At 33.0% G+C, this 24,880-nt stretch overlaps 1 protein-coding gene across 1 annotated transcript; it reads right to left on the reverse strand.

Annotated features, from left to right (window-relative positions):
- Positions 1-6,424: 6,424 nt before the first annotated feature.
- On the reverse strand, positions 6,425-23,847 carry LOC123678183 (G-protein coupled receptor Mth2-like). Its single transcript, XM_045615067.1, has 8 exons — positions 23,466-23,847; positions 14,764-15,001; positions 14,540-14,708; positions 13,068-13,252; positions 12,843-13,009; positions 10,292-10,436; positions 9,314-9,412; positions 6,425-6,721 (listed from the first exon to the last, which is right to left on the reverse strand). Exons 2-8 carry the CDS (start codon positions 14,997-14,999, stop codon positions 6,511-6,513), a joined length of 1,212 nt encoding a protein of 403 aa, XP_045471023.1. The 5' UTR covers positions 15,000-15,001; positions 23,466-23,847; the 3' UTR covers positions 6,425-6,510.
- Positions 23,848-24,880: the final 1,033 nt, after the last annotated feature.

Here is a 24,880-nt window from a genome sequence, read left to right on the forward strand (position 1 = left end):
ATAGCCGAAATTGAACAATTAAAAGCAATATTGCATTCTAGTCCACCGAAGGTAAGGAAGCATTGTGATCTCTTTTGAGATGAAAAATTTTGTGGTCTCCGATTTTAAAATTTCCGCTAAATAAAATTTCGCCGCCCTGCTTTGCCTTATTTATTTGAATTTTCTTTGAAGGAGCTTCTGTTACATTTCAATTACATATGAAATCGTCTTTTTCAACTTGAAATCGCCTTGTCAAATTTATCGAAGGAGGTTTTGTCGATTTCATCAAAAAATGCCCTGAATTGTCGAAAAGTACGATGCTCTACATGTCAATAGTTAAAAGATGACATATTTCTTAAAGGTGCAATTTTTTGATTGAGAACGCCTATTTGATTAGAAAAAAATGGTTCTTAGAAATTTTATTATGCTACTACTGAGAAAACATTCATTTGTCAAAAAGTATGTCTTGTTTTATCAAACTGACTTTGCGCCACGGCAAAATGTCCGGTTTGCCGGTCCTGGCGGTAATGAAAAATTTCACAAAATCACCCTCTATCAGAAAAACGAGGTCATTTCTTAACTAACGTATAAATATTCTCCATTTTCACCTGAACTCACCTGTCTTACTGGTCACCAGATAGCAGACACCCTATACAATTAACGGGTAAAAATATACTCATTAAATTAACAATCTATACGACATCCCTCTACCCATATCTCTTGTTTGAACTACATATTAGATCAGTTTGAATTTCTAAATTATGAGAAATAGGAAAGCATAATCAACTTTTTCATTCATATTAGTTTCAAATATTTAATTTTTTATCGGATGTTTTGAAACTTTGATACTTATTTGATACTCGATTACAATATTATATCAGATATAAATATTTGAAAGCCATAATATTGCAGAAGCACTATAAAATTTATGCAAAACCAATTTGTTTCAAATGAGTTATTGTACGCTTCTTGAATGTGTGAAATATTCTATGAGAAAGGAGGAAATAATAAACCACAGTATAAAATTTATAGTGTTTCTTACATTTACTAGTGCCAGTGATATAATTGAAGACATCCATATTTTTGTTCTAAATCAATAATTTTCTTATATTCTTTCAAACTGCTAGTGATACCTACACTAAAAAAAAAGTTTTGGATTTAAAAATAGGGCAATGTTCCAGAAACATATCATCCTGTAGATTTGCGATCAAAATTTTATAACACGTGTTATAAACTTTAGATTGGATTATCTGTGCCAAATTTCAGTTGAATATCTTGTGAAATGAAAAAAAATTGAGAAAAACTCCAAAACTCATACCTATATCTCGAAAACGAAGCGTTGCGGGCCAATATTTATAGGACTTTTTTCCTAAAATAATCCAATTTAGGAACACCCTGTACACAACTGGTTGGTATTTCCTAATACATATATGGATTAAATGCATGAATCATTGGGTCGATCTTCACTGATCGTTGAAATTTGAGTATTTTTTTACAATCTTCAAAAGTAAGAATTATCGCTCTGTAGAGCAGTTTGATGATAACTTTCAAAAAACTTCATAGTGACAGTGGCGGCGCCAAAGATCTCGCGCCTGAGTAGGCCTCGCAAAAAAATTGAACAATGTTAATTAAACTTAATAATAATATTAATCATTTGTATATGTTTAGGTATTCATACGTCACAGAGTGGTCTGGTAATATTATGAATGTGTACGATACAGTATAGTTCAGATTAAGGAAATCCTTGAGTTCTTGATGTTTCATTCATTGTTTACAAAATTCACACCCTGCTATTTTCTTTCATAGATTACAGCGTAATAATATAATCATCGGGTATTTTTTATTAATAAGTCAGTAAACTATCGCAATCGGTTCATGTGAATATGAATGTAGCTATTTAAACATTTTACTAGGGGGGCATATTGCAGCTAACTATTTCGAATGAATTATTTCACTCGAAAAACATTATTAATTAAAAAGTTCAAAGTGCAAAGTGAGTAGTTTGGTGCAACAGGCTCTAGCCTTACTCAAAGAATAATATTGTGTGCAAAGTGGCGGATCCAGGATTCCAGGATTTCTTCAAGTAACGCAGTACCGAAGTTATATGAAAGTTATACACAAGGAATTGTAAAAAATATTAAAGTCTTTTTTCCATTTCTCAACATGAATTGCGTCGGACGAAGCATCATCGCTCAAATTTTTGTAAAGATGTATAATAATAATAATAAAAGGGGGGGTTTGATCTGGAAATAATGCCTCCTGCGCATATTTTTTGTTTTTTCGTTAATTTTCATGTGAAGAGTACGATGTGATTAATTTTACCTAGGCGGTTGAAATTTTTTTGATTAACATAATTCTAGCCAATGGTGTACCAGTTACGTGTCCTGATGGTTTAAATACATGCTACTCATCTGGGATTATTTCCTTTGTTTTTTCCGCAATCTTGCTCAAATTGTTCAGAAAGCCTGTGGTTTTTTGGATCTTTTCTTTATTTTCCTGGCTTTGATATCAGCGTGATTTCCGATATTTTGCTACTTATCTGGAAGAGATCAAATGGTTTAGTTTAACTTATGATTTGGAGGGGCACTTCCAACCAAATACTCAAGTTGCGTCCTCTCTCAGGGATTGGGGTATTTCATTTTGGGATCACTGATGAAATTATTAGTATTGTAACTCATTGGTCCCTGCCATAAACACCTCTAACCTTCATAGCGGAGCATGATAACTTTGGCGTTAAAACGTTGGATTTATGCCCCAAGCGTTAGCGTTCCATAAAGGATTGCGCACTTTGGAGTGCCATTTCTAAAATCAGCAGAGTTACTACAATGATATCCATCATTTGAAATCCGTTAAAAAAAACCTTATTTGCTGTATTGAAAGATAGCTACATAACCTCAAGAGGGTGAAAACGGCGACATACATCCTTAAGAAATGTATGAAGAATTGTAACTTTCAAAATACAATTTGATAGACTCTGACCACGATCGGAAACAATTTCTCCAGTAGGTACGTATATCTAAGAAAATAATTTGGAAGGAGAAGGTACATACACACATCGTCAAAAGTCTTGGTCCCCATAGGTTTCTCAAGGAATAAACAATCTATGTTCTGGAAATGAGATGAATATTTTCCTCTATTTCAACTTTGATTATATTTGATAGAAAATCTTTGTTTGTTGCCCTTTGCTTTATGCAGGATGAGACAAAATAGGAAAAACGAGAAAAAAACCAAATTCAATAGTCCTCTTCTTTCAATCAACTGCCTAATACATCCTAGGCATCCCATGAAAAAAATTTAAATGAAAATTGAAAAATGTGGCCAAAATCTAAGAAAGACATCAGACGTTAGTCTTATTCTATTTATCGTTTAATTTCTGAAATGATAGGCCTTGCAAAGCTGAGCTCTACATTTGGTTTGGCGCCGCCACTGAAGAGCGATATCGACATAGAGGTTTAATTATTGCTGATTGTTATCCCGTAAAAAAAGCCTCGAACGCTGCATGAATTGTTTTCGGAGGATAACCTAGGGTTTCGAAAAATCCAAAAAAATTCATACTTACTTTAATTTACCATCCTCTGATGGTAGATCATTATCATAGGTCGACCGCAATTTTTTGCAGTATATTCAAGTAGGTTTACCATTACCTTTCTTATTTGCCGATGCATCCGAGCAATCCAAATAATGTATACTCAATAATCATAAGAACGAAATTATAGCAGTTGGTTCAAAACTACTGTGGCGTGCTCGACATTATGGTTGCAAAAAGGGTAAAAAAGCAATATGCCGGCAAAGAAAATATGAGGAACTGTTTGGTATTTTAAACGGAGAATGGAAAATCTGAATGGGTACATATCGCAGGCAGAAAATATTTTGATACAATGAAACATTCTAGTAATAGGTATATAAAAAAGTTTATAACGGGTGTTTTTTTTTGAGGTATATAACTTTAAGTTGGCATTACTGTTCAAGATGGCAATCGATTTAACAGCTATTAAGTGATTTATTCTCAGGTTGGTTTGGCAATTTATCATGAATAGACTCACGCCTGAACAACGCTTGCAAATAGTGCAATTTTATTTCGAAAATAATGGTTCTGTGCGGAATACGTATCGTGCACTACGTCCATTTTATTTTGTTTAGCGATGAAGCGCATTTCTGGTTGAATGGCTACGTCAACAAACAAAACTGACGCATTTGGAGTGAAGCTAATCCTCAAGTGCATGTCGAAACACCGTTACATACAGAAAAACTGACTGTTTGGTGAGCTTTATGGGCTGGTGGAATCATTGGTCCGTACTTCTTCAAAAACGTTGATGGCCAGAACGTTACAGTCAATGGTGATCGGTATAGAGCCAAGATTACTAACTTTTTCATTCCTGAATTGAACAACCATGATGTCCAGGAGCTGTGGTTCCAACAAGACGGCGCAATATGTCACACAGCTCGTGCCGCAATCGATTTATTGAAAGACACGTTTGGTGACCGCCTAATTTCACGTTTTGGACCTGTGAATTGGCCTCCAAGATCTTGTGATTTAACACCGCTAGACTTTCTGTGGGGCTATGTGAAGTCATTGGTCTATGCGGATAAGCCACAAACCCTTGACCATTTGGAAGACAACATTCGCCGTGTTATTGCCGAGATACGGCCACAAATGTTGGAAAAAGTCATCGAAAATTGGACGTCCAGATTGTACTACATCCGAGCCAGCCGTGGCGGTCATATGCCAGAAATTATATTCAAAATGTAATGCCACAAGATTATCTTGCGGATGAATAAAATTCATGTCAATCTAATAATCCATCGTTGTTTTATTGCAATTTAAAGTTCTATAGCTCTAAAAAAAAACACCCTTTATTTCCTCATATTGGATTTTCAAGTAATTCGCATTTTCCATTATATTCAGAGTGTTATTGAAAACACATTAATAAATTACAAAAATCCTTATTGTCACTCTCATAATTTTACACGCCCACATCTGTCACTTCGGAGTTCGGACTAGCCTTCTCCTAGATACGCCCATGTCTTGTGCGGTAAAGTAAATATTTACCAAACTAGTTTGCGCCGCAGATCTACCTTCACCTTGCCAATAGATCCATCTGCTAGCCCAGTGGCCTACAGATCTATCTAGCTCATAGATCATGAAAAAAATTTACTGGACTTGGTGTTCTCTCCCGTAGAAATCAAATGCTAACTACTTGAAACGTGTAAATTGGGTATAAGGGAGCACATTGGGAACGTGTTAGGAAGCTGTCTGTGGTATACTATAAGACAAAAATTCGGGAGAAGGAAGAAACCGAAATAGAAATACTTTGGAGTAATCTTGTAGGTATGAATCACTCCAAAAAAACTTTGATACAACAAATATTAAAAAGTATCTGGATCTCAGTATAAGCATGCTGCATCCTCCTCACTGGCTTTCTAATAGGGTTCTGCCATTTCAGGAAGCACCTAATGAGAGTAGGGTTTTCAGAAGCTGGCCAGTGCAGAATCTATAATGAGAAAGATGATACACCTGATCACCTTATGACAAAGTGCCCCACTACTGTATTGCAAGCCAACGAAAAACATGTTTTGGACGAGACATTTGTAGGAGTGAGGATGTAGCCTCATTGAAACTATTCCAGATAGTAGAATTCATTACATTTCTGGAACTGGAAGATGAGCTGTAGATAGTACAGATGCAAGAACATAACTATAGACTTTTTTAGGTCCCAGTGCGGTATAACAACTAATTTTTGTACTAAATTTCTTGTGAATAGCTCTTATGACTCCGATAAAACCTTTGGACGGCAGAAGTACTCTTTTTCATTCGAAAATAGGATTTTTCACATTCTAAAACATGTCAAAATTTCAAGGGGATTTAAATATGTTATTTCTCAAATGATTCCAAAGGTTAACTATTGAAAATAATAAACCACAACAGTTGGGACTAAAAGAATGAGGTGTAATGATTGATTTTGCTTGAATTCGGTATGAATATAATATGAATGATTATTATACCTACGTGGTTTGTTAATTCTTAGGTACCTACTCAAAATCTTATTTCAATAAGTTCTTGTTAGTTATATGAGTCTTCACATTCAATTGTTATTGCGCGACTATTCTATTATATTTTGATCGGTATCCGCTCAATTTTACAGTGGCGTATGAATAATTCAAGGTCAAATTTCGCTTTCAAATTCGAGTGTTTTCGTAACGGTATTTGGGTATTTCAAGATGTGGTATTTGAGATAGGAAACTACTCTTTGGATTTCAAGTTGGTAGGATATTCTGTTCGAGAGTTATCGTGTATACGTTAGGCTGACGGACGGTCAGAACTGAATTTGAGCACGGATTCGTTTCTTTTTTGGCGAACGAGAGCATAAGAAGATATATTTGCAGTCGATTCCCTATTAGATTTAGATGAGTGATTCTGTATTACCAATGAAGAAGGAAAATTTATGGTCCAAGCATATTTTATTAGAAATATACTCTATATATGTACAAATGCTTTGACTAGGTAGATATTTGCCAAAAAATTCAGCAAATTTACGATTCAGCAACAGAGTCAAGTTTCAAATCGTTTACTTCAGTACATTCTTCATCTTCCTCATCATCTCCTCCAACAGATCTCCAAGTAGAGGGTAACCATCGACCGAAGGGTTTTTGCGCCAACAAACGATATACCCGTTTTCGAAACACAACCATCACAAGAAATATTGAAACACCTTGAAGAGCATTGATGGCATCGGTTATCCTCCTGAAAAATTAAGATATTAATCAGGTAAAACAATATTACAAAAAATAAATAATGAAAATAATGTCATTAACGACGCTTCGGTTGAAAGAAAAAAATTATAATTCCTCTATTACATATAACGTTGGGCTTAATGAAGCAAATTGTAAAGGCTTCTGATAAGAATGGGTCATGTTTTGCATATAATTACATAATACGATCCCATTCTGATCATACGACATATTTTCGAATCTTCATTTGTTACTTTATATTTCATGATAGAATATTGTTAACTCATCAATTTCAAACACGAGATAATGTGGGTGGAATGAATGCCCATTGTAACCATAATACGCTCTTTGTTCTTACAATGTAATTTTGCTATTTTAGCTATTCTTTGTGTGACGCTTAGGATCACGCCACTTTTCGCATTAGAGATAAGTAATGTTATAAATTCTCAGATGCATTGTTTTTTTAGTCAGTCAATAATTAATCAGTCATAATCGATAGTTCTTATTGTACCTTTCGTATTTTCTTGTAAATAAAGTTTTTTTTTTTAAAACAAGGTTTTCCATCTCAAAAACATAATTATATATAGGGGTAAAAATGCATCAGTTGAGCACAAAAAAACTCAAAGCAGGGATATTTGACGGCCCACAAATAACACAATTGATTAAGGATCCTGCCTTCATAAATTCAATGAATCAAGTTGAACGAGAAGCTTGGACATCATTTGTTGCAGTTGTAGAAAATTTTCTAGGCAAACATAAAGCTAAAAACTATGTTGAAATGGTTAACAAGATGCTTAATAGTTCCAAATCCTTAGGGTGCAATATGAGTATTGAAATACACTATTTACACAGCCACTTAGATCGTTTTCCAGAAAATTTAGGAGACATGAGTGAGGAACAAGGTGAAAGATTTCGCCAAGATATTAAAGTTATGGAGGACCGCTACCTAGGAAGATGGTACATGCAGATGATGGCAGATTACTGCTGGAGTTTAAAAGAGGCCCGTTTGAGAAAATATTCAAGAATGTCGCGGAAAAAACGCTTTCGAAGTGTTGAGTGACTATTTGATTTTTTCGATGTTTTTTTTATTAGTAAGAACGACATAATATTTTATTTTGTATAACGAAAATAAAAATTTCGTATCTACTTTTGTTCACTACACTTACGGATTTGAGTTAAAATAATGTCACTTTTATTTCTCTAAAATTGTATATCTTAAAAATTCGAGCTCCTAGGTAAAAACGAATACGTTATTTGAATTCAGGACATCAACTTCATATAGAATTAGCTCAAAAAAGCACGACACCAAAAGAGTTGTTCCCCTGTGAATCAAAACAAGATATAAGACGATGACTTTATATTGTTTTCAATATCCATGCATATTTTTTTCATGAAGGATATTTATAGCTCTGTTTATGACTAATATCGATATAATTCTGTTTATGTAAATTTCATGATGGACCAATTGTGAAATCGACAAATCGCCTGTCTTTATGGAAGGGCAAAATGAACAAAGATCATCAAATTTCCTTCAGATATTAAAATTATAAATTCGATCTTCGCCATAATATTTATATATTATGATTTCTTGATAGCCTTCGATGAACTCTCCATTCATTTTAGTTGACAGAATCTCTTTGATTTATTCTAAATTTTCAGTGGCAATATTGTTTATTCTAGGAAATGAGAAACTGAAATAATTGGTCTCATTTCTGACTGAAATCCTTCCTCTCATATGTTATGGATTGCGAACTAATGTATGATGTGTGTTTTGTGAGCTTTTATTGTTTTCCAATCCTATGGATATTTTGCATTTAAATAAACTTTGCTGTATTAACTATTAATCATACTGATATCTCAGAGGTTTCATTTTGAATAGTCGGCTAACTGGACAGCTGTCACTTTTGAAACTGTCACAATTTGACATTTGACAAGTGAAAATAATGCCATTAATAACAATTGAACGATACACGCTTCAACAATGCATTAGAATTGTTAAAATTCACAATAAAAATGATAAAAGTTGAGCAGTCACACTTCGTAAAACTAAAGAACTTTTGAGTCGTTGTGAAGCATCTTCTCGACCAACAATAGTGGAACTGGTTCTAACATTTGAGCTGCTGTGAAGAATCGAAACACCTGAGGATATTGCTACTATAATCCTCACTCAAAAATGATTCTGGTGCAACTGTTACGGCGAATGGATTGTCCATTGAGAACATGATTCAACACTTTCAGATTTTTTTTTTTTTTTGGGTCACGTGGAAGAGTTTATGACTATGCTTCATTTCCACAATCGACTCAAGACCTTAAAGATGGAATTCGTGAAGTTATCGAGGACATAAAGCTGCAAACGTGCAAATTGATCATGGAAAATTTCATGAAAAAGATATGTTACTGCAACCGTAGCCATGGCGGTCATCTGGCTGATATCGTTAATGGCATACCTTTCTCTTTATATTGAAATAAACAACCAATAATTTCTCTTAAAAAATACTCGTTTGTTTGTATACCAAAATGGAACCTGTTATTGAAAACCCCTACATTTCAATACGTTTTGAAATTTTAGAAAAGTTTTAATTAAGTATTATTTTAATCAAGTTACCATATCACGGAAGGGTGCTCGTTCTCGAATGCAGCAGAAAGAACTTCAAAAATCCATGATATTCCCATCACAAAAAACATTCTGAAGCAGAGTCCCAATCTGCAAAATTAAAAAAAAAATAGTGAAAACAGCTTCATTCTATCTTATTATGCATGGCAGAGACATCGTTAAATAATTTTATACAAAATGAGGCCAGCAGTGACATGAAGTCAGGAGCTTTTGAGCGCCAATAGCACCCTTGGACCACACTTCGAATGGAATCACTAAGCGGAATGTGAGTTTTTTCCTTTCCATTAAGGCAAAGGAATCAAAATATGTTCAATTTTTATTGTGAGAGCGTGTTTGGTTTAAAAAAGGAGTTTCAGGGGTCTCTGCTAAAATGAGAGTGTCGTTCTACCATAAAGCAACTGGCCAAAGACAATAAGGTAACTATGGGTATTGGGGCCCTGTGGCAATGAACAAAAAGCCAATGAGCATCTGCTGGTCCTGAGCCTTTCTGTGGGATTGGAAAAGACCAAAATAAGGCAGCGATCCAACAATGGCAGTCCGACAATAGAAAAACCCTCAGGTGAAACACTCCTAATCTTGCTCGGGCGAATAAATTTTTGGTTTCTTTCTCCGAAAGCTCTTGAAGCTCCTTGAGCTGATCTTCAGGTAATGGTGTGACTGCTGGCAGGTTACTGTCGGTGCAAATATCTTTTGTACCGCATGGGTATGTCAGAAGATGAGATTTGCAGGCTATGCAAGAAACAGCTGAACACATCGTCTGCAAATGCCCGGGGTTGACTTGCCTAAGAATCAATAATAATAATAATAATAATAATGGTCGCAGTTCCAGAAAATCTAACCGAGCTGAAATATCTACCATGATACCTTTCAATTCATTTGAAAATAATTACATATAACAGAAATGATAATGTCATTCGTATTTTCCAAAAATCAATTCGTTTTGAGGAAGAATAATAAAAAATTGCTCACCTATATTTTATAATTTTCAATCTTCTTCCATCGTATTGCTGGATTTCCTTCCATAATGTATATATCGTGGAGAAGAAAAAGATTATGTTAAGAGCTAGTATTATTGAAATTGGAACGAACAGATAAACGAAGGAAGCTTCAAGGGCTGAAAAATTTCAATAGATTAATAATTGTTCATCAAAGTGCTTTGAGTATAAGAATATTTCCGAAATTAAGAGAACAGTCTTCGGCTTTAAGTTATATTTATCACAGTTCAAATCGAAAAAAATCCTATGCTTCAAATATATCGATGTATCAAAGCAAAAAGAATGAATAACATGCATAACAGAAACAATTGAACCATCTTATTTCTGAGCTACAGAGTGATTGTGAAGTTTGCCCTATTTCTATTGAACTTTATGGGTCTGTTTCACCCAGATAGCCTGATAGCCAGATAGGTTAGGCATTATATGTTGAACTATTGTTGATGCAACAATTTTTGTGGGAACATGCATCTTTTTGAGTTCTTGATTTCTTTGCTTTCTCAGGAAACGTCATGGAATTTGACCTCGAATTGATCATTTTGTTGAATATGACAATGAAGAATTGAGGTCTAGGTTGCTATTATCGAAGATAGCATTTAATTATGTGCTATCTTCCCTAGAAGCCGACATAAAAACAACAACAAATGAAGTATCTGCATCAAGAATTGTTCCTAAAGTTTCTGTTGCATGATTGAATAAAGCATATCTTTCGTTGCTTTCTATAAGCGATATCGAAATGTATCGGGCGTCCGAAATTCGTTCTCTAGTGAAGGTATCTCAGAATACCGGTATCTCAGAATACCTTTGAGGTGAAAAAAATGAATGGTACATTTCCGGGTTCAATTTTGAGAGAATTAATTTGGTGAAAACCGCAACTTAATAAATTCAACTGATTTTCAGCTATGAGAAAAATTGGAAAATGGCATTAAATAAAAAGTTCTCATAACTTCTTCATCATAGGAATCATCAAAAATTTCAGTTTCAGACGGCAAATCAACTAAGTACCTTCCTATTATAATCTGTGAATTTCAAATAATTAATATATTCGGTGGCCACCAAGGTCTCCGGATTTAAGTTGAAAATATTGAAAAAATCTAAGGGTGTTAAATCCGGAGACCTTGGTGGCCACCGAATATATTAATTATTTGAAATTCACAGATTATAATAGATAGGCACTTGGTTGATTTGCAGTCTGAAATTGAAATTTTTGATGATTCCTATACTTCAATAAGAAATTTATTATATCATGTTATATATGAATGAAAAGGGAAAAATTAGTCGATTTTATTTGTTACAGAAATTGTTATGGTTTACATTTAAGAAAACACAATTTTGTATTATAACTTCAAAACTAATGGCAATTAAAAATGAGTTATTATACTAATGGGTTCTACTAAAGAAAGTGTTTCTAGGTTTTTTTTCAAGTCAATAGCACCAATAATAAAAAAGTTATAGCTTGAAAACAGTTAAAATTATGGTGTTGCGATTTTCACCAAATTAATTCTCTCAGAAATCGAGCCCAAAAATGTGCCATCATTTTTTTTTTACTCAAAATGAGTAAGGAGATCTCAGAAACCCTTTGAGTTTTCTGACAACTAATTTGGGACACCCGATATACATGCAAAATTTCACATGAGGCGAATCTGTTGTCACTGAAATATAAGGTTTTTTTTTATAATTCTTATGATGGTATAAGGCATAATTTTGCATGAATAAAAAATATTTGTGTGGTTTCTATTGCCAGTTGTATAAGAAGTATCCTAACTAACTCTTTTAATAACTTCATTCGACTTGTGGACTTTGTCTTCACCTCAGTGTCTTGCTGGTATATAGGAGTCATTTTCAGACCTTGTAGTTCAATACACTCACAGGCAAAAAAACTCGGCCAGCTAAAATTTTGCTGAAGTTCGTTGTCCAAGAACATTCGGAATTTTTCATCGATTTCAATTATTTCTACGCCAAATTGAAGATAAATTCTTTGGTGTTGAAATAAACTACAGAAAAAATTTCCAAAAACGTTGATAGCGTATTTACACATATTGAAAAAAAACATGTTTTGTAGTCCAATCTCTGCTGCTCTTAATATTCCAGCCCATACCATAACAGAAGCGAACTCGTTTTTGCTGCTTAATAAAACTTGGCGCGTTTAAAAAATTCCAGGCTTTCTTTCGAATATGTGTATCTTCAAAAGAAATCAATATATCAAGGTCAAATAGAAACTGAAAGATGGCGAAAAGGATGGTCTTTGTAATAAACCGAGCGTAAACTCTACAAATTTCCCGAACTGTTCCACAGGTTATTAAGAAATAGGCTACAAATATATGCTTTTTTTCACCCTGTATAAATAAGCTATCAACATATTTGGAAAACTTCTCTGGAATTTATTTTAATACCAAAGAATTTATCTTCATCTTAGAAACGATTGTAATCTATGAAAAATTACGAAAGTTCTTGGTCAACGAACTTCAGCAAAATTTTTAGGTTTTAATTCTTATCAATTTCAACATTAAGAAAAATAAAAAACTAACTTCCGAACCAACATATGGACTCCTCCGCCATTCGTGGATGTGTGTATATGTAAAGATTGGAGACTTGAGAGAAACACACAACTGATAGCAGAAAAAGAGGAAAACCGCAACTGTAGATGTAGTAAATCCTTTTCCATCTAGTCACATTTTCGAATATTTTTGGTTGCCTGAAAAAAAAATTATGTCACCACTGAAGTAACCCATAATTTTTGAATATTTACTTACGTTGTTGTCCTCCAAAGGTGGAATGAGTACGCGTTGAGCCAGAAGAAGGAGTAGAGAAAGCAGAAATATAACGAGAACGCATAAAAATTGCAGACGTAAGGGGCTACATCATCTACCATCCGATTGACTCCCAAGACGATGAATGCGAATGCCAATCCTAAAACGGAATGGACAACACATAAGCCCTGAAAAGTGTAATTCTGTAGGTGATATGAAATATCGAAAAAAAAAATATTTTCAGTGACAACATAACCCACTCAGTTAATATTTGGCTGGTAAATTCAACAAAAAACAAGTCACTGCGTACGATCGATGAAAGATTACCTATCACACCACAAGATACAAAGGGTGGTAAGGCGTGCAAAGCTTCGAAAACTAAATGGAATTAAAATCATATGTTCCACTGAAAAAATTTATCATTCATCAGTAACTAATTTCGAATGCAGAATCGCAGGAATTTTCCATATGTTGAATGTGTAAACAACTTCTACGTAATTCGAAGTGTTGTTTTTCGTTTTTGTGAAATACATTCCATCCCTCATTCAATTAGGGTAATAGGCAAAGCTGTTTATATTGGTTGGGTTGCCATGTGTTAGTTATTGAACAGGCGGCTTAGTAAAGACGGTTTGGAGATTTTTCTGCAGGGAATATTGATAAACGCAGCAAAGCGGACCAACCTGTTTTTAAGAATCAAGACTATATTTTTCAGAAATATGAAAGGGCGGCCACAAACTGGGCTAAATTGCAGCCCTTGAAAAAGAGGCGCCTGAAACAGTCGCACTCTGTTTCACCCCTAACGTCGACCTTGAAAATAATCATCTTCAAAGGATAAATATTGTGAGTTTGGTATCGATCTCATAAATTTATTGAAGAAATCTCCTGTAAATTAATCAAAAGATATGGCTTGGTGATATGAAATAGACAAATTCCTAACTAAACCACATGCTGACAGGCCAAAGATTTTTTATCAACGCCAGCATCTTCAGCTCCTTTTGAAGACAATTTTCCAGAACTGCTTTGACTGTTACAAAAACCCACAATAGATAGGCGAAAAATCCATAAGATGCCTCAAGTATCTTAGATTCTGGATGGAAAATTATGTAACCAAACAGTGCTTGGAGGTTTCTCAATATTAAGTAACTATATTTTTTTATATTTCATATTTTGTTATTTTCTATAATAGTGTTTTTATTTGTGTTTTATTTTTATATTTTTGGTTCTTTTATAGGTACAATAAGTTTCTCAAAAAAATTTTTTTTGCAAGGTTCCTCCTCACTTCATAATTCTTATATTCTATCAAGTAGCTTGATAGAATATACTTGATTTTTAAAGTTATTGAAAATTGATAAATAAATACTCAACTTGATATTGAAAAAACTACTACTTGACTTGAACTTGACATGATTTCAAGTCAAGCCGTGAATCTGTAATATTATAATAGTTATGATTGGAGTTTGAAATCGTTGTCTCACCTGTAAATCCAATAATTCCGGTAGAATAACATAAATGGCCGCAGTAAGGAAAAGGAAAAATGACGATAGGAATCCAACAAAAATGTACCAATCGTAAGGTTCACCAATTTCTTCCGGATCGTAGCACACTATGAACAAGTCTGAGTCGTTTAGAGAAGTTCTGCAAAAACTAATAAGAAAATAATTAGAAATAATTTCAAAAATTATAATCTTTATTACTCTACCTATCGCTTTCTTTCAAAATATTGGCGAAAACGATGTGACCATTTATTTCGTCTATTTTATCCAAATCTTCAATGTGCAATAGAAATCTGTTGGGGCAGCTGAGTGTATCGTTTATAGAACCAGTGACACATTTTTTTTTCACCAAGACGTTGTCTCCTTGGCAACAGTTTCTTATGTTACATGTCGCTGACTGCAGGACGAGCATAAATATTGCAATGATCCATTGCAAATTCATAACTGAAAGGAAACCAACGATTAATTATGGTTTAATTATATCAACAAACTTTAGGTTTAGGTCAACACCTCAAATGTTAGGCAAAAAATAAATTATTTCTTTCTATATAACAGAATTGACAAATTTTTAAGTTACCATTACCTGTTAACAACAGATCAGGGCCTAAATGAATTTGATAAGAGCAAAATTTTCCATAAGGAAAAAAAGAAGAAGACTGAATAATATCACTGAAAAACAAGTAGTATTGAACAAGTATTATGATAAATAGGTACCACAAAAATTCGCTACATGGGTTAAAATCGAGGTCGCATAAAACATTCAGAAACTACTAAGTTATCAAACTACAATTTTACTATAAAACATTCTAATCGGTATCATCATAACAATACATGTTTCAATTTAATTATTTTATGATTCTTTTCTAATTATTATCCATATAGTATTCAGGATGATTAACTGCGTTGGTCTATTAGACGTTTATGGAAAACTAATCATAATTTTGTGCTGAAAACTTTCATGTTGGGGATTGAGACAATGATCTTTCTCCCTAAAATAATGTCATATTTCTACAACTTCTGGTTACACTGGAAACAGACTGCCACATTCTTATTTCAAATGGCACACCCAGTATATTATTGCATTATTAGATAGCTTATAAGTCGATAATGATATAGTCTTGAGAAGACGGAATAAATCAATATTGTTCAAAGAATCATTTTGCTAAATTGAATTGAAACTGCTTAAATCTATAAAAAAATTTCATTAGGTTATCGAAATGTTAAAATGAACCATTTAGGGAATTTTTATCAGTGCAGTTACAGGATATCCGCTATCTTATATCTAGTTGCAGAAGAATAGAAGAGATGACCAATATTTCGAATAATAATATTATTTCATAATTCGAAAACGATGGATTATAGCGTCTGTGAATTGATTATAAGGTAAATTAGTACTTTTTCCAGAATTGAAAATTAAAAAATCCATCATTTTCGAATTGTTATTATTTGGCATAATTTGTCAGATTGGTCAGAAAGACTCAGATACCTGAATCAAAAGTTGAAATCGAGATATGTCGACGACAATAGAAGAAAGGTGAATAGAATCAGAATGATTTCTGACGTTAATAAGTTCCTTTACCAATATTTCAACCTTGCATAACCCTTATGTATAATATGTAGTTCGTAAGGTATTACATTGTTCACTCGATTCTGGGATTAGTGGTCTCTCGTATGCAAAGAATCTTCAGCTTCCTCGGTGGCTTAGTGGTTAGAGCGCTGAACTAGTTATTCGGAGGTTGCGGGTTCGAGTCACGCTGGAGGAGGTACTTTTTCCAGAATTGAAAATTTGTCTGCACGGCACTACACTATTTAATTTGTAATTATTTCATAAATTCGTGAAAAAATAATATATACCTACTCCCTGTAATTTTCATTTATTTAAACCATGAAATACCTTCCTCTCCACAATAATAAATAAACCTCCATTACTCTCTTAAAATATATCTACTCGTTTTTCATTTCAAAATGAAACCTCTCATTGGAAAACCCTTTATAAGTACAAGAAAGAGAAAACGGATTGCTGAATATCTGAACCTAAAAAATCCAGAAGATTTTGCTGGGCAGATCTTCGGCATCTATAGGATGGAAGAGATTTTCTTATACCTCAAAAAGGCATGAAGGTTTACTTTCCTCGACTGTGGCTGAAGGCTACCTCGAAGAATTGCTAAGCAGAAAGATTAAAGTTTCTCGTAAATTGTAGCTACTTACAACAACACAAATTGTTCCATAAATATTTCAATTGATAAAAATACATGGTTATGATCGTGCTTAGACGACTTGACGCGTAAACAGAGAAGAAGACTATTTTCTCGACTTCTAATGAAATATGCTACATTTCAAAATTTCATTTGATGTTCAGAATTAATCATCCTGGATTCGAACCCCAACGCTGGATATTGCTTAGAAGTTTTTTATAACCATTGTTGTTTACTGCTAGTTTTTTCATACAGGTTAAGATATTCTGCGATGAAATATTAAACATGGTAAAAATTTTAAATATTTTTATTCCATAAATACATCTTTTAAACGGTATAAATGTCCTGTTCATATCTCCCTATCATTGAAAATATACTAATTGGATGTTGCACAACCTATGAATATTCCACCAAATATACTGTCAATAAAATACTTAGGTACAACTATTAACCTTGGTAGAAGATGCCGAACAGAAAGATAATAAAATAGAATAAAATAGCGAGGACAGCAAGAATTATAATCGTCATTAGGTATTTCTTGGTTTATAAATGGCATTGTTTAACTTCAATGATTTTAAATACTCAGTTCATCTTCAATGACAACGTAAAAATGTAAATTATATTGTCATTCGAATACAGGAAGCTGCAGAGTACCTTTACAATTAATTAAACACAAAACTATTTTTTTCCAGCATCTTTGTTTTGAATATCTATGCTAGTCTCAAACGATTCGTAGTTTTGAATACTTTATAAGTTTATATTCCGTGACATGAAAGGATATAGTAGTATAGAACATGGTGACTTATATATTTCCGAGAAAATAACTCATACTCATATACATCAAACTTAAATTGAAAATTATCAAAAATGGTTTAACATTATTTCTCATACGATTCTTTGTTTTTGAATATAATAAACCAAATAGCTTTCCTCTGGAAACTATAAGCACTAGGTGATTAACTCAAGAATTACGAAATCAAATTACACTATTTATTCTTAAGAATAATTCAAATTTTCACACCAAAATCCATAATAAATTCCTGTCAATTTATTTTTTTATATTTGAAATATCAAATTTTAGCGTTCAAAATTAATACGTACCTTATAAGACACCTAGTTAATTATGGTAGTAACACTCGCAACTATGAGTGAGATTTGCCAAAATAAACAACTCATTGAAGACGGAAAAATTATTCAAATTAATTCATTCTTTGGATGAGTAAAAAAAACGAATTAAAAATTATTTGAAGGACTCGTACCTTGTATTCTATGCGGAAGTATCCAATTTGACGAGTTTATGCAATCTCAATAGTTTCCAGTGATTTGCATCCGAAGAAATTTTTGTTCTTTTTTTCGAATTCCGAATTTCGAATGATTTTTTCAACTATTATTCAACTATATATAATAAAATGAAAATTAGGTAAGCATCGACGTAAAGTCAGGAGCTTTCTTATTTTTTCCGTTTGTTTTTTCCTTTATTGTACCTAGTAGAATATCGTATTACATATAACAGAAATCAATGTAATCATATAATAAATAATAAAATAGGTACGGGAGATTTTGTCAGATTGTTCAAATACTGTAAGTTTTTCAAGAAATATCGTATGCACTTTCCAGCCAATATCTCACAATCAAGTAGTAACACAGGACATATCATATTGGAGGAATTTGATGGTCTATGAAAAAGCTTTCAAAAAATCCGAAAGTACCTCGATCATTTTGTATTATTTCTCCTTCTCCATCAGCCAATCAACACGTATTTCATAAATAATCTTCCCTATTAGTATCACGTTCCAATTTTTGGAAAATTTCAGCCGAACCAGGGAGCATTTTTCCGTTTCTTGTAGGGTTAGCGCAACCAGAAACGGAAGAGTGCTCTAGCGCTCTAGCATTCCGTTACTTAAGTGGTTAAAGCACCTTATGCAATTATGCATCTATTAGCCTACTCCGAAGAGATAAGAACCAAATTTAACTGAAGTCTAAATAAAAATTTTTTATAGAAAAGAACGAACCATTTTGGATTTTAAATTACATATTTAATAAAATTTCTATGCAGGGTGTTCCTGACTTGGAGATACAAAGGAAAATGAGAGATTTCTTGGATTACTTTCAAACAAAAAGTTTTATAACCATAGAACCGAAACGCTTTGTTTTCGAGATACAGAGTATTTCTTGTAGTCACTTTTTGTGATAATAGTTTATCGGATATTTGCCAAAGAATGGGTTAATAAAATACCGAAACTTATAATTAATGTATTCATCCCAGCTTACTAACTGGATCTTTTTAATAACTTGTATTTTCTTGATGACTAGAGAATTGCTCGTTTTTTTCCTCGAATTCGGTATGAGATACGACAAAAATACAAGAACCCAAAAAGTATACTAGTGGACCAAAGTTTTATTTTCACTACCACTGGTCTACTAAAATAGGTCTTGTGGAAAGAAATGACCACTATTCCAGAAAATAATATCACCCTGTAAATTTGTATTCAAAATTAGCATATCACATGATGAAAACGTTAAATTGGGATATCTATGCCAAATTTCAGTTAAATACCTTGTGGAGGCGGGAAGGTGCTATGAGAAATAAACTTGAAAAATAGCCAAACACTAACACCCTGTATTTCGAAAAAAAAAAATTTGCGGGCCTATGTTTATAGGACCTTTTTTCTTAAAATGATACGAGAGATGTTATTTTTAATAATAGATTGGTAAAATATTTTGAAGAAAATCAAAATGTACTTCACCAGTTGAAAGGGGTGTTAACATGTACGGACCACTTGTTGCCACACTTTTTAACTGGTGAAGTTTATTTTCATTTTCTTCAAAATATTTAACCTGTTTTACTTGATGCAGCTGCTGATGTCGAAGGTATTTATTTTTAACATGATGGGCTGCACTTCATTTCAGGGCCATTGTGATTTGTGACCAATTTTTTCAAAGAAAATTTTCCGAATAGGTAGAGTGGACCTCATAACTGTCCTGCAAGGAGCCTGACTTGAATCCTATCAATAGTAAAAATTATTTTGTTTGGAGTTACTTAAAAGCATAAGTTTATTCGAATCTCGACACGAATAAACGATAGAATGCAACGTTTTCAGAGAATCGAGGACACTTGCAACAAATGGAAAAATAATCAATAAATGATAAGAAAATCAATAACTTGTCTAATTAAATGAGCACAGCAATGCATTGAGCAGAATGGTAGTCATTTTGAGCAATTTTTTGTAATTTTTTTCTGTTTCAAAGGCTTTTTTATAGTATTAAGGTTTTCCATTGAGATGTTATGTTTTTCAGAACTTTTTTTATTGTTTATTTTCAATTTAGACATTCGATTAATAAATTTAATACTCGATGTTATCGTTTTCAGTGGTGATATCACTAATTGAAATCATTAAAGATTTCTCCAAACAAAGACCTCGTCTAACCTCTGCATTTCGTTGTAAGTGAATTTTGTGACCCAAAAATTCCAATAAAATTAGTAAAATTGATAAATATCGAATGAAATTTGAATCTTTTGAAATTTTGGTTACTATGTTGGGTGAATATTTAGATTCGACTAGATTCATTGACTATTAAAATCGCATGCGGAAGTTCGAGAAATACCTTGCTCTCTTAAATTTTTTCTCCATATTTTTTTCTTATCCGGACCTGGAAAAAGATTAAGTTGGTATGTCTTTATGAAATATTTGTTGGAGAGAATAAACGTACCAAACATCATGAAAATATATTGGGTGGTTCAAAAGTTATGGGTAATTGAAGAAATTGTCAAAATCAATAAAATACTCTGAAACTTAATTATAAAGGGAGATAGACCCTTTAAACATAGGTTACTTTGACTCTCCTCAGTGTCCTCTATCTACCCTTAGCTTACGCCTATTTACCAATAAATCAGCCTGTATAGATATCAATAAAGAGTAGATTATCGACCTGAGAGTTCTTGGGCCATGATACCGTTGTAACTAATTTTGTTCAGTACATGTTGAAAGAGCCCAATGAGTAAAATTCAAACTTCATTCAAAAACAATATCCTTTTCTGATTCAATTAATAAAAAATAATCAACTTGGACTTGACCTTATATAAAACTCACAACATAGATAAAAAAATGTGAATCACATCAATCTATATGCATATTTATTATTCAGCAAATTCTTTGTGGAAGATCTGCACAATCAAATTATCTGATTATATATCATTTTATATAATTAAGTGGGCACGTCATTAGGAATTAATTCCCATACTCCTCATGGAAAGTAATAAATTATTAACTTCCACTTTGTATGAGAAAAATAATAAAAAAATCTTAGATATAATTATTCCACACTTCGAAAACATCAGAAGTATGATACATCCCAACACATGACAACTGATGAATGGTTCAAAATTGGCTATGGTGAAATAATTCATTCATTCATGGAAAAATCAATACAGGGTGGTCCAGATTTTAGTTCAATAACTTTGGCGTCTAATATAACAACTTTATAACAAAGTTATAAAATAAAGCTTTATTTTCGAGATGCAGGGTGTTAAAGCTTGAAAAAGATATTTTTTTTATTAATAACTCTAGTATTATTACATTTATTGTTCTAATTATCAGGTCTGAAGTCTAGAGATTAACTTAAAAAAAGTACTTGAATTTTTTCATAGAATGTACCATTTTCTAAATAATTGAGTACAAATAATGAATTCTTTCGAATTAGGTAATGATCTCCTGCCAAAATTATCCAGTGGCGTAAATATAAGGATGCGATGATCCTTTTTCTGTTGAAAATCTAATAAAACTCTGTTTACCATCCTGTATCGCGAAAACAAAGCGTTTTTGAGCCTAAATTTATGAGACTTTTTTTCTTAAAATTATGCAAGGAATCTCTCATTTTTCTTGGACCTACCTCCAATTTGGGAATACCCTGTAGGTATATTACATTTTCTTCTTTCTCACTGTGGTTAGTGGTTATAAATCATTATTCTCTTCAAATTATGATGTAGTGTGGTTACCTACATAAGTTCTTTACACCTTTTCGTAGCGTTTTCTGTTTTCTTTCTTACTTCTAACATTTTTGTTTAGTTCTTTTTGAACGTTTTTTACACCTTTTCGTAGCGTTTTCTATTTTCTTTCTTACTTCTAACGTTTTTGTTTAGTTCTTTTTGAACTTTCTTTCTCCGAACATTTCATTTCGTCACTATTTTTTTAAATTTTAGCCGAGATTGGTCTCAAACGATAAGGCTAGACTCACTGATGACGAATTCGTCCTCAAATTCGATTCTGTCCGTTCGCAAAGAGTTAACTCTCATACGGAAAGACCTAGAGACTTGAAATTTTCAGTGTAAGTTCGGATCTCGAGTGCCGCGACAAGGGGTTCCGTAAATATGTCCGTTCGAAATTGTTTTCCTTCAAATTTCCAAACTTCAGATTCGATCGGAATAAAAAATTTCATTTGGATGTAGAGTGATAATTCCAAGCCTTGTCCAAAATTTCGTATCAATAGCGGCATTAGTTACATAGAAAATTCAAAAATAGAAAATATCGAAAAACAAAACCATAATATTTCAGTGATAACACATCCGACCGAGTTGTAATTCTTGTGTATTTATACAGGGTGGCCATTTGAAAACGAAACAGACGAGATTACAGACGAAATGAAGTTTTTCGATAGAAATGCTCGGACAGGTCGATTTCTGTTTCGAGGGGGACAACTTAAGATGTAGGTTACGGACGCATAGCGCTTCAACCCTTGCTACTACAACCCTCACCCCCAAATTTTGAATAGGGAAGATGGGGTGAGTGATACCTCATTTGAAAGGTATTTTTATACTGATTTCAGCACAGTAATTGTTTTTTCATTTTATGCATTAGTTCTCGAAATATTCTTAACAAAGTATTTGAAAATGAAGTAGTGTTTTCATGGCACTTGTAGTGTTTTGTGAAAAATCGACATTTTGAGCTTCAAAACAACCATGACTGTGGCTTCCTTCCTAACTAACTAACGCATGAATATTTCGAGAACTAATGCATAAAATGAAAAAACAATTACTGTGCTGAAATCAGTATAAAAATACCTTTAAATTGAGGTATCACTCACCCAATCTTCCCTATTCAAAAATTGGGGGTGGGGGTCCGAGCATTTCTATCGAAAAACTTTATTTCGTCTGTAATCTCGTCTGTTTCGTTTTCAAATGGCCACCCTGTATATAAACTCTTCCAAGCTCTGTGCAAGACAAACTGATGACCCAAAAATTGGAATACTTTGGTACATAAACCCATTAGCTTTTAATAATTAGATACTCTTTACAATAAACCAAAATATTATGAGACATGAGATTTCGCAGTTTATGAATTCATATTATTTACTGACCAAAATGTAAATTTCCAGTGTGGCCAGGATTTTTTGTTTACAAGAAATTTAATTAATACATTGAAATGATTCTTTTATTCAGGAAAAAACCCATTCAATTGTATTCTGGTAGAGAATCGAAACAGATAATAAATATGCTTCGATTCAAATTTCAGCAGATATATTCTGTAATCTGAACTCAATAAAAATTATCATTCCTACGTACGCAACCATCAGTCATTAAAAATTTGTTTATCTTCTATCGGTGAATGGATTCTTCTTGACGATTGTAAAGTTTTCATTAAGCTCATTATTTTTTCGGCAAATTTGGATAATTATAAGGCATGGGTAGAAATATTAAACATTTTTCTTTGACATACCTGCAAAATTATCGAATTCAATTCACAATTTTCGAACGGAATCGTCAACAACAAATTTCCTCACTTTAATGAGATGCGTAGATGCCACTGTTTTTTCTTCTGTTATCACTATCACTATTAACTTCTGTATTCAACTAGCGATGTTCGACTGCGACTGCCGCAAATATTCGGCATGGATTCTCATCAGAGATGTCAATCAAGGTCGTTTCCGAATCGGAGCATCCGAATTGGCTTAGTCTAAAAAACTCTACTCTTAAGTTTTCTTCAAATCTTCCCCAGATCCACACACGTAATTGAAGAAATGCCGCCCTGGGCTGATAAAAATTGGCCGCCCTATACAGATGTTTCTCGGCGATGGCCTATTAGACGTTTATCGAAAACTGATCATAATTTTGTGCTGAAAATTTGCATGTTGGGGTTCAAGACAATGATCTTTCCCCCAAAATATTTTCAGATCTCTATAACTTCCGGTTATACCGGAAATAGACGACTACTCCCTCATTTCAAATGGCGCACCCAGTACCTATACCTATTATTGCATCATTAGATAGCTGTTTTGATAAAAATTTCAACAATATGCCATACCTTGGGTATCAACTCAACAGTTCATGAGTTGATGGGATTCTTATGAGAAAAATGGTGGTGACGAGGACTCACATTTTTTTTAAATATTTCTGCAGAAAAAGCTTTTTTCGAAAAAACCTTTTTCATTTTCGATTCTGCAAATACGTAGTATATATATATATAGTTTGCAGATTGGACCAAAAATGTACAGGGTGTTTATCAGAAGATCATGAAATTGGACACGGGCGTAGCCAGGTTTCAGTTTCGGGGGGGGTTTTACATATTAAAAAAAAAATATTATGTTTTTCTTTTTAAATATATCAACTTTAAAAGAGCCAACCCATTCAGTCTATTTTCACTAGTTTTATTTTTCAAGTATGCTTTGAGAAAAAAAGCATTTTCGAAATCACTTTTTGAAATTTAGTTTATTTCCTTACATCGATTCCTATAAATATATTCAGGAAAAAAATACCGTCGTAATATTTATACAACAGAGTACTCGAATTCAAATTTATGACTAGAAAGTTTATATGCAAAAAACCGGTAAAAAATGATAGTTATCACCTTTTTTGCATTTTTTTCAATGTTTTATCATGAAATTTTGGTGGCAAACTTCAGATTCGAATTCTGTACCCCAGAAACAGAGATAATAAATCGAAGAAATTAAAACTATCCCATCAACTGAGTTTTAGCAGAGATAGATATAATACGCCAATTTTGAACTATCGTTTGAGCCAGGTTTTTCGGTCGAAAAACTTTATGGAAGAAAACGTCAGGAGATTAAATTTTTTTTGTATTTTTTTTTAATATTCCGTCACAGAATTTTGGTGCTAAACCTCAGATTCGGATTC

This window comes from Harmonia axyridis, chromosome 1, assembly GCF_914767665.1.
Source record: "Harmonia axyridis chromosome 1, icHarAxyr1.1, whole genome shotgun sequence".
NCBI classification, from domain to species: Eukaryota; Metazoa; Arthropoda; class Insecta; order Coleoptera; family Coccinellidae; genus Harmonia; species Harmonia axyridis.